Source organism: Lagenorhynchus albirostris, chromosome 14 (assembly GCF_949774975.1).
Source record: "Lagenorhynchus albirostris chromosome 14, mLagAlb1.1, whole genome shotgun sequence".
Classification (NCBI taxonomy): domain Eukaryota; kingdom Metazoa; phylum Chordata; class Mammalia; order Artiodactyla; family Delphinidae; genus Lagenorhynchus; species Lagenorhynchus albirostris.
The window spans coordinates 44964105-44975496 of NC_083108.1; the positions used below are offsets into that span (position 1 = coordinate 44964105).

Here is an 11392-nt window from a genome sequence, read left to right on the forward strand (position 1 = left end):
AATCTCCAAGATTAGAATTGGTCTCAGTGCCTTACAAAGTGGAAAGCATCTGTTGTATATATTGCCTTCAGTCTCGTGCAGATAAGACTCATTTCTGGGCTTCCTTGAAATAGTTGTATATTACATCTACATAATCAATCTACCTTAGATTTTTAGATGCTCTTATAGTTTGTAGGAAAAGTTTTGAAACAAAATTAGCTTATCTGTCTTTACAGTATTCATTACTATCTATTCCTAAAATACATGCTACTTTTTGAACTTATCTGTTCACTTCTGTTAAATTGGTAATTGGTTAATTTGTAGTAGACACGATTTAAAAGCTGATAGAAGGCAAAAACAGGATGCTGGTAACTCCTTTATGTACAAAAATATGCCCCGACTTTTCCAGATTACTTATATACATATAGGCCTGGTTAGGGGAATTAGCAGGAATATATATGATATAAATATAATATATATATTATATAAAACATATATATTATATAAAATATAATATATATTATAAAATTAATATATATTTTATATAAAATATAATGTATTTATATATATATAACTAGATATTTTTGAATCTATAAGAGTGCCTGATGATTTTACTTCTGATGATTTTACTTCTAATTTAGCTTTCGTCATTACAAGAAATTATTTATTCCTGTGGTTGTCAGGTTTCAAGATATAGTGAACCTTTGACTGTAGGTGTAGGCACTGGATTTTTTTCAAGCAAGATTTCTGGCTTTGGTGTAATTCAGCAAATACTTACCTGAATGTTTCTGCCAGTCCCTGAAGTGTCACTGTTCCGTGGGCTTCCATCCCATCCAGGACACTCTGCTTTTCTCGTGATAAAATTCAAGCACTAAGGGTCATTTCTAAGGCTGTCAGTAATCTGATTCCTGCCCTCTCTTCCCTCCACATTCCCTTTCTGTGCTGCAGCCCCCTGAACTATTTGTAGTTCCTCAAAAGCATCACAGGTTTAACTAACTTTTGCAAAGCCCTTCCTTCTTGACCTTCAGTGAGACACTCATTTAGCCTTCAGATTCAACTCAAGCGCCCCTTCTCTGTGAAGCCCCTTTGATACCCCTGGGAAGGTTACAAGACTCTCCCTCACCATGGGGTGTCACTGTTAGTATTTATTTCTTCCTTATGAGTGCGTCCATTCTCTCTGAAACGGGGGCCATTTCCCGTTCTTCTTTGTGTAACCTAAACATCTACTATGTTGCATAACTCTTAGATTCTGTTGTTTCAAGGAATTCAAGGACTGTGGCAGGCGTGTAGGGCGTGCAGCCATGAGCATCACCCATCTGCATTTGGCTGGGATTCACTGGGGCCCATGTCTGGAGGCTTTCACTCTCAGTGGTGCCGATTACATTCAGGAAGTGAGGATATTGGCTGTTCCAAGTTGTGTGTTTTGTGTACCTTGTGTTTGTGTCTGGTGCGTTCACTCATTTTTTTTTTTTTTTAACATGACTGGATTTTCTTCAGTAGAGAGAGGAGAGTAGTTAGTAAGGTTCAGTTACCCAACACTTCTAATGCCACAGTAGGAAAAGGTACACAGTAGGAATTTCCGTTTGGAATCGCCTTTTCCTAAAACAGCGCCCAGGTACACAGTCTATAAAGTGGCTGGAGGTCGTAGCAAACATGCGTGGATACATATATGAAGAAGTTTGTTCTGAACAACTGACTTGCAGATTAACTTCCAGAATACAACCCATCCATACTTTGAAAATTGTCTGCATTTGTTAGAAATGGCTCATTTGGAAATCATCTTGAGCTTGGTTAAGGATTATTCATTTACCAGATAACTACCGAATCTCTATGGTGTGTACATCCTGTGCCAGTGATGTGTAGATAAGACATTAGACAGAGATTCTCTCTGTGTGAGTTCCCTGCGCTGCTGCTAGCGTGATCTCTGTACCAGGCAAACGTTCCAGTATCTGAACTCTGACTTTGCCAGGCAGAGGACACCCATTAGATCTGGTTCTTATTAGGTGGTCCGGCTTCGTCTCAGGCCCCTCCCCTACCTGCATCCTACAGGCCAGCAACAGAGACCTCTACTTGTAATTTCTTCTCAGCTTGTGATTCCATGCCAGCACCAGTTCCCACAGTGTTTTTCCTGCCTGGAGTGTCCTTTGCCCTTTTTCTAGATATTAGTTAAGTCTTTACCAGACCAAGAAGGGTCAGGGACACAGAGTATGGGTGGGCACCATTCTGCGACATCCCAATGTACCTAGAACTCGCCTCCCTCCATGACTCCTATCCCAAGCATCCCTTCTACCTCCCCTCAGGGCCCTCCTGTGGTCCAGTGGAAGAGGTGTATCCCTGGGGAATCATTGTGGGGCACACTGGTTCGGTGAGTACATGAATGGACAAAAGGATCACATTTGGAAATTATTCCCCAAATGGCTACTGAATCCTTGAAATTGAATGTGATTGTAAGGCAGAGGAATATGGAGTAGAAAGGGGAACCCAAAATCTATACCTAGAAATGCCCTACTTTTGGACACAGGAAAAAGAAAGTCTAAGGCGTTTAAGGTGTCACAGAAAACAACTAAAAAGAGGGTCGAGGGATGTGATGGTCAGGTCTGTGGAAAAGTCCAAAGAGATCAAACTGTTCAAAGGCCTAAATGAGAGATTACATTCAGACTCACTGTGTAGATTCTTCCACCTAAGACACGCATTAAGACTTGTACAGTATCTTTCTATAATTGGACAGATAAAAATAAAGTTTTAAAAGTGGTTGAAGTCACCTAGAAAGAACTCAAGCACATTTTATAAATACACTTAAAATACAAACAGATTTCTTTATCCCCAGGTTTTATTTGGTTTAGCATAATACCGAATGTTCCAAAGGAAGAAGAATATAGTGGTGATTATAATTGGAGTGTGTTTACAGGTGTAAGGAATAGGTAAACGCATGAGAAATTTTTCTAGTTTGTTTATTTAAATAATAAATCTCAAAAATGATAGCGTTTCCAGATGGTAGGTAGGGTAAAACAAATCACACATTTTTGAATTTTAAACACAGAATTTCATTCTATTTTGAGATTTTTAAACAAGACCTTCAGATGGTGAAAAGTTGAAACAGTGTCATTTAATCTCAGCCCGACAGTAGATATTAGCATACCTCCAGTAACGATACTAATTCTGTATAGTTCTTTATCTCAGGAATCTAAAAACCAAGGACATATTTCTATTAAAGGACTGACTTTTGATTAATATTATTAAAAAACTTATGGAAGGTGCTCCTGGAATACTTTGTTTAAAACTCCTGAAGTTTAAAATTGTTGCCTTTTTTCTCCTATTAATTAAATTTAACATGTTCTTTTAAAAATATCTTTGTCTTCTCCTACAAGAGTTAGGCGTTTTAGTTCAAATCCAGGTGCCTCATTTAACAGCTCTGTGACCTTGTACAAGGTCAAGGTCCTTGGATGTAACCACTTGGATTTCTAGTTTTCTTATTCATAAAATGGGGGTGATAATAGACCCTTCTATTAAGATTGCAGTGAGGAATGAATAATAAAGTCGATGTAAAGTGCTTGGTATAGTGACTGTTGCATAGTAAAATCTCTTAATTATTATTAGTATTGTATTATCATTACAAGTTACTATTCAGGAGTAAAAACTTTCTACTGCCCTATAACTGTAAATAAAACAGATAGAAACCTCTCCTTTTCAAAAAAAAAAAAAAAAAAGCTTTCAGTAAAATGAATTTCCCAGAAGGAGACACAGTCATGTTGGCGTTAAGTCACAGAATTCCACTGTCATGTGATCATGGTATACTTTTATGTCCGCAGATATTTTAAACCTAAATCCTAGCTTCTTCTGAAAGGTATAGATAGAAACATGAACGAGGTGCTGAGGAGAAAAAATTAAGCTCAGGACAACAGTACAAAGCTACCATCTAGAATACTTACTGGATGTCAAGCAGTGTTTTGGACAGCGGATATGAAATGAATACAACACCACCTCAGCAGAAAGGGATGTCACAATCTAGTGTAACCAAAACATGGCAATAAAAGTAAAGAGGACCAGAGAGACCACAGGAATTACTCTCGGTCATGGTTAGGGGAAAACTTTTTTTTTTTTTTTTTTTTGCGGTATGTGGGCCCCTCACTACTGTGGCCTCTCCCGTTGCAGAGCACAGGCTCTGGACGCGCAGGCTCAGCGGCCATAGCTCACGGGCCCAGCCGCTCCGCGGCATGTGGGATCTTCCCGGACCGGGGCATGAACCCGTGTCCCCTGCATCGGCAGGCGGACTCTCAACCACTGCGCCACCAGGGAAGCCCAGAAGTGACATTTTTAACAGTGGATGGATGGATGGATGGAAATTAAATGAAAAAATATGAGATGGGACATTTTAAACAAAAGGAATCACGTTTCAGCTAGAAGGAAATGAATGCATAAATAACATGGAGGTACACTAAGAACATGGGTTTTTTAGGTTTGGGGAGATTTTGGTGAATAATTCAGTTATGGTTGCTGGAATTGAGAAGAGTTGCAACAGAAGAGGTGGGTGAACAGATTAGGTTCACTGAATGCTCCTCAGAGGGTTTTGACATCATCCTATAGCTTACTCTAACATCAGGCATCAGGCATTTGAGTAACACCTAGTTTTTTCCATGTCTGCAAACTTCATCTATGATGTACTTATTAAACTTTTAATCAATTGTAACTTTTTTTTAAATAAAAATAATTGTTTTAAAGTGCCTATGCACCAATTAAAAATCATCTTGCATACACCAAGGGGGACTCCTCCCTTATTTTGGAAACACTGCTGTAGGGGATAGCAATCAGAAAGTTTTACTTGGCGTGGGGAGGATTGACATCAAATAATCAAATAACGTCTGAGAAAGGAACCAACAGTTGTTTGTAAGTAAGAAACAGGAATAGGGAATTCCCTGGCAGTCCAGTGATTAAGGCTCTGCGCTTTCACTACCGAGGGCCTGGGTTCCATCCCTAGTCTGTGAACTAAGATCTCACAAGCTGCACACCGCACCCCCCCAAAAAAAGCAGGAATAGTCCTGGGGACAGGGAGACCAGTCAGGCCTTTGCTGTGGTCCAGGCAGGATATAATGATGACCTGAACTAAGGCGGTGGATTTGAGACAATAGAGGACTGAATGTAAGGGATCAATAGGACCTCTTTCCTCTTACATCCTTCATGTGTTCCCTCACCCAAGAATGTGGGTTTTTTATAGTCCCTATAGAAGCATGTCTCCATCCATAAAGCATGGGATCAGAAGTCTATAAATATAAGCTCAGCAAGAATTCAGCCAGGGCCACAGCTCTGATTTGACAGAGGCAGTTCACTATGGAAACTAGTTCAGATTTATCCAGAGTTCAAGCTCTGCCTGTCCAGGAAAGGTGAAACAAGCGCATCCTCTTCTAGATTTAGTCAAACCCAGGTAGGGAGAGAGAAACACATGCAGTTAGCTTGTAAATGTGGCAACAGCGTGTCACACATCATGTGAAGGGGTGTCCACACGTACAAATAAAGGAATCCCATAAGGGAGGGCCAGAGCTCGTGTGCCCCGCCTCCCACTCCCAGATTTATCGGTACGTTCACCCTGGTTGCCGGCCTGTCACCATCAGTTTCTCAGGGCTTGACTATGAACTTTTTAGAATTACCAAAATACTACCCGGCATTGATATAATGCCTCAGCCGGAACAGTCATATTTTATTCTCGGATACAAATCAGTGCTCTCCAAGTGGAGGGGACTTAAAGTTCTTAACCTTCAGCCTAGAAAGACGGCTCTTGCCTAAGAATTCTTGAAAACTTCACTGGGTTTTGCTCTTTTGTAATCATGAAAACCTGAGGCAGTGTTTGATGTTCTGGCTAGCACAGTGACCTCTCAGGGGTTTTATAGCCTGAACCCCTTTTTTAAAAAAGAAGTAAAGCATAGATTCAACAGCTATCAGAATGACCAGAAAGTCAGGGCAGGAGATTAAAAAAATTTTTAAGAAATATTTTTGAGAACCTCGGTGGTGAGTATGGAGCTGGATTCTCACCAGTGTTATATTTGTTTTAAGGAAATTAATTAGGTGGCATAGACATTTGATGAAGAGTCTTGGGCCCTTTAACACACTGGTGAAGACCAGGGAGCGTCTAGCATTTATTTTAAGTCACAGGAAGCACAGGCCATGGTTTTCATCTCCAGGGAATCCAGGCACACATGATGCCCTGCCATTGACCCTTTCAAGTTCGTCTTCACCTTTCCGTATTTCCAGTTTGGTGCTGATGCCGTGATTCACATATCTTCTGTATTTCAGGATCCAGGCAGAAGGAAAACTTTCCTCTGGGGCAGGCTCTTCTCCTGGCAGAGGGGGAAAGGCGAGGGGACTGGTGGAAGCATGTTAGACTCTTCGAGGCTCCTCCACGCAGCTGCTTCCATTCATTGGCCAACGCCAGTCGGGTAGCCAAGCCTGACAGTGGGTTAGGGAAGTCAGCTGGCTCCAGAGAGGCACTTGTGGTGCTGCGGGCGTGTGATCCACCCACAGGGAGAGGATGGTGAATCACTGAGGACAGTAACACAATCTACCACAAAAAGAAATTAGGAATTTTGAGAAATTGGGAGTTTGCAGTTCTCCGTCTTAACAGAATTGCCCTGTAGCTTATTCCGTAAATATGATCAAGAAACTCCTATCCAAAATTATTTGTGTTTTATATACTGAAGTAGTTCAAGGAAGACTTGTTTTATTTTACTTTACACAGGCATGTCTGGGTTATAGTCTACCTGAGAAGAGGAACAGTGGTGTTTAATTAAAGGTTAGGATTGTTGGTGAGACAGACTTTGGGATGGGGAAGCAGTAGGGTGTACTTTTCTTTCTGGTTTTTGATTGAAGTCCAGCAGCTGCCATTTTGTTTCTAAAATGCTATGTCTTCACATCTATTTTTCTTTTTTTCAAATTCCAAAGAATCTTTTTCTCTAACCTTAAAAATTAAAAAAAAAAAATCACTAATATTCCTTGAGCTCTAACAAGTGCCAGATACTGTGGTGAGCCCTTGGGTCCCTTTTATTTTATTTGGTCTCCGTAATGATCCTATTACTGTGATTACAGTTGCAGATGAGGAAATGAAGCTGGTAGAGCTTAGCCCAGGTCCCACAGCTAGTACTGTGCGGAGCCGAAGCGTCGCCCCAGAGTCTGAGCTCTTAACCACTACGTGGGCTGACTCTGACCTTAATTTTCAGGCCCTTTTCCCTCTCCCTCCTCCTTTCTACTGATAAAAAACATATATGTACTCATAAAACACATGTGGATTGGAAGGACTGATCTAAAGATGGACAGTTCATCACGTCTTGGATGAGTGAAGCCACCATAAGCCCACCGGCATTTTTTTTTAAGTCTTTATTGGACTATAATTGCTTCACAATACTGTGTTAGTTTCTGTTGTACACCAAAGTGAATCAGCTATATGCATACATATGTCCCCATATCCCCTCCCTCATGAGCCTCCCTCCCATCCTTCCTATCCCACCCCTCTAGGTCATAGCAAAGCACCAATCTGATCTCCCTGTGCTATGCGGCTGCTTCCCACTAGCTATTTTACATTCGGTAGTGTATATATGTCGATGCTACTCTCACTTCGTCCCAGCTTCCCCCTCCCACCCTGTGTCCTCAAGTCCATTTTCTATGTCTACATCTAAGAGTTGTGGGAAAAGAGAATGATTGTTTGGAGACTAACATTGGTATATCTTGGACTTACTAGAATGGAAGTGGGAATAAAATAGAGAAAAAAATACTTAGTATTTTTAGTATAAAAAAATACTTAGTATGTGGCAAAAAGACATAGTATTAAATCTTTAAAGTTTTGTAGAGCATAATTATGAATTACGATAGCTTCAGATACATGAGTTATGTATAAAGAAAGCATCTTTTTGCAGGAGTTAAGTGTATTGATAAGCATTTCATTGATTCTTATTTTTCCAATTCTTTTTAAGAGCCATGTATACACATATTACTTTACATTGGCAGGATCCTCTTCCTCAATGTTTATACTATGTATTGATATTGGATCATGACGTTTCTAAAGCCTGTGGGAGCTAGAAGTCACTCCGTTCTTAAAAAATAATACCTGATCACAATTTATCAATTAATTTCACATTTTATGTTCTGTTGAGAACATAAATGATTTAGTGAATAACTTTCCTTGTATTGTAATCACTTCTGGCCCATCTTCTTTCTTCCTTTGACATCTTTCCAAACTTATGTCAAATAGAATGCCACTTCCTCCTTGGACACGTAGCTCTCATCGCCGGTCGAAGTTTGTTTTCAGCATTCTGATAATTTTTGTCTAGACTTCATAGTTTGGGTACTTGTTTATCATTTATTTCATACTACAATAACGTCTGTTATGCTAGACTGTAAGCTTACAGAGGGCAAGGATCATATGGCACTCATTTCTATGTCTCTCTTTTTGCCTTGCCTATAATTCCTTTTAAGCCAGTCTGTTGTCAGAATCCTCTGACTGACCCTACATAGATTAGGGTCCACATACCACATGATTTCATAGCCTTCTGTATTATTTCATGTAACTTACTCTTCCAGTAATTATTCAAAACTGGTCTTGCCCGATGTACTGTTACAGGAATGCATCACCAGACTTCATTTAGGGTCTTCCCCCTCACAGCTTCAGGCAGTTGGCCATTCATTTCTGTCACCTGTCAAACGCATTCTCCAATGAACCCTGTCCCGTGGTATGTTTCGGCCTCACTGGGCTAGACTCCTTAGGGTTCTTTCTTCGCAGAGGAAAAGACAACAGTTAGTTTTTGTCTAACTTTCAAACATGGTGATAACCCCAGTTTCTCTGGGTTGCAAATGCGGTGGTCTGCAGGTGGAAACTTAAAAACAAGTGTTTGATGCCACGGGACCACTAGCGTCTGCTTGTGGATTTGCTAATTGTAACCCTCTCTTCATCCTTTTCTTGTCTTCCAAACTGCAGGGCCTTAAAGCTGCTGACAACGATCCCACAGCTCCGCCGTATGACTCCCTCTTAGTGTTTGACTATGAAGGCAGTGGTTCCACGGCCGGGTCCTTGAGCTCCCTGAACTCCTCCAGTAGTGGAGGCGACCAGGATTATGACTACCTGAACGACTGGGGGCCCCGCTTCAAGAAACTCGCCGACATGTATGGTGGAGGTGATGACTGAACTTCAGGGTGAACTTCGCTTTTGGACAAGTACAAACAATTTCAACTGATATTCCCAAAAAGCATTCAGAAGCTAGGCTTGAACTTTGTAGTCTACTAGCACAGTGCTTGCTGGAGGCTGTGGCAGAGGCTGTAAACCAGTTTGGGCTCAGAGGGAATATCAGTGATCCAATACTGTTTGGAAAGACACTGAGCTCAGTTACACTTGAATTTTACAGTACAGAAGCACTGGGATTTTATGTGCCTTTTTGTACCTTTTTCAGATTGGAATTAGTTTTATGTTTAAGGCTTTAATGGTACTGATTTCTGAAATGATAAGTAAAAGACAAAATATTTTGTGGTGGGAGCAGTAAGTTAAACCATGATATGCTTCGACACGCTTTTGTTACAATGCATTTGCTTTTATTAAAAATACGGAATTAAAGAGACAAAACCACTCATGGAGCAATTTTATTATCTTGGGGGATGAGACCATGAGATTGGAAAATGTACATTACTTCTAGATTTAGACTTTAGTTTTTTTTTGTTTTTTTTTTTCCACTAAAATCTTAAAACTTATGCAGCTGGTTGCAAATAAAGGGAGTTTTCATATCACCAATTTGTAGCAAAATTGAATTTTTTCATAAACTAGAATGTTAGACACATTTTGGTCTTAATCCATGTACACTTTTTTATTTACTGTATTTTTTCCACTTCACTGTAAAAATGGTATGTGTACATAATGTTTTATTGGCATAGTCTATGGAGAAGTGCAGAAACTTCAGAACACGTGTATGTATTATTTGGACTGGATTCAGGTTTTTTGCATGTTTATATCTTTCGTTATGGATAAAGTATTTACAAAACAGTGACATTTGATTCAGTTGTTGAGCTGTAGTTAGAATACTCAATTTTTAATTTTTTAATTTTTTTTATTTTTTATTTTCATTTTTGTTCGGGGAGGGAGAAAAGTTCTTAGCACAAATGTTTTACATAATTTGTACCAAAAAAAAAAAAAAAGGAAACATAAGAAACGAAAGGGGTGGCCTGACACTGGTGGCACTACTAAAGTGTGTGTTTTTTTAAAAAAATGAAAAAAAAAGCTTTTAAACTGGAGAGACTTCTGACAACAGCTTTGCCTCTGTATTGTGTACCAGAATATAAATGATACACCTCTGACCCCAGCGTTCTGAATAAAATGCTAATTTTGGATCTGGTGACTGGTTTGAACTTTTTCTTTTCTACTTGAGCTGCTTTGAATGTTGCAAAGATCCAGGTCCTGGAGTTGCGTTGAGAACCGTAGTACAAAAGCGTGTATTAGTTCTTGCACTGTTCACCACTGAAAGCCTTAGCGTGGCAGCCGTGTCCAGTGGGCAGCAGAGAGAACCACTGTGGATCTTCTCATCATAGAAGAAAAACATCGAGTGACACAAGAATAGACTACACTGAAGGTGGTACACAAATCACATCCTTAAGTTCAGTGAACTTTGTGTCATTCTTAACATCCTTTATGCCCTTCTGCTCGTGCTTGTGGTTACAACTGACTCCAACGGGCCTTTCCCACTAGAGCACCAATTTAAAGAAAAGCTCACTAAAAAGGGCTAGAGCTGGCCCTGGAAACTGCAGCGGATGCCAGGAATTCCCAGGCAATCTGTTGAAGCCATTGTTTGATATATCTAGTGAAATACACTTTGGTTTGACTTCTATTCATTGACTGGACCTTTTTTTCCCCCCAGCTTTATTAAAGAGGTATAACTGACAAAATTCTGTATATTTGAAGTGTACAATGTGATGACTTGATATACGTATACGTTGTGAAATGATTTCCACAATCATGTTATTTAATGTATCTATCACCTCACATAGTACCCTTTTTGTGTATGTGTGGTGAGAACATTTAAGATCTACTCTCTTAACAAACTTCAAGCATATAGTACAGTAGGAGCCTGATGTAGTCACAGAGGACAGAAAAGCAAAACCACCTTACTCAGTTCTGTAAAACTGTTCAGTGTCATACTATGATTCATAAATGGATTTTAAGAGACTTGAAAAAATTCTCACTCTATTTTCCTGTATCCCTCATGATCGTTATCTCACTACATATGCTTATGTTGTACACTTTGAAAAAAACTTACACAATATACCTCCTCTAATTAACTCCATGTGGTTTTTTGCTTAACTTAAAGATAATTTTATATTAGTGAAATTTACTTTTCTATTGATTCACTCTGTAAGCAATAGTTTCTTGTTACTTTTCTAATCATTGAATGCC

General features: G+C 39.6%; 1 protein-coding gene across 1 annotated transcript in view; it reads left to right on the plus strand.

The window, feature by feature from the left end:
* CDH2 (cadherin 2) overlaps positions 1–10309 on the plus strand; it is an 80069-nt gene extending 69760 nt beyond the window's left edge. Inside the window, exon 15 of the mRNA XM_060170612.1 lies at positions 8936–10309. Coding sequence (XP_060026595.1) covers positions 8936–9142 — 207 coding nt within the window. The 3' untranslated portion in view covers positions 9143–10309. The remainder of the gene's footprint in view (positions 1–8935) is intronic.
* Positions 10310–11392: the final 1083 nt, after the last annotated feature.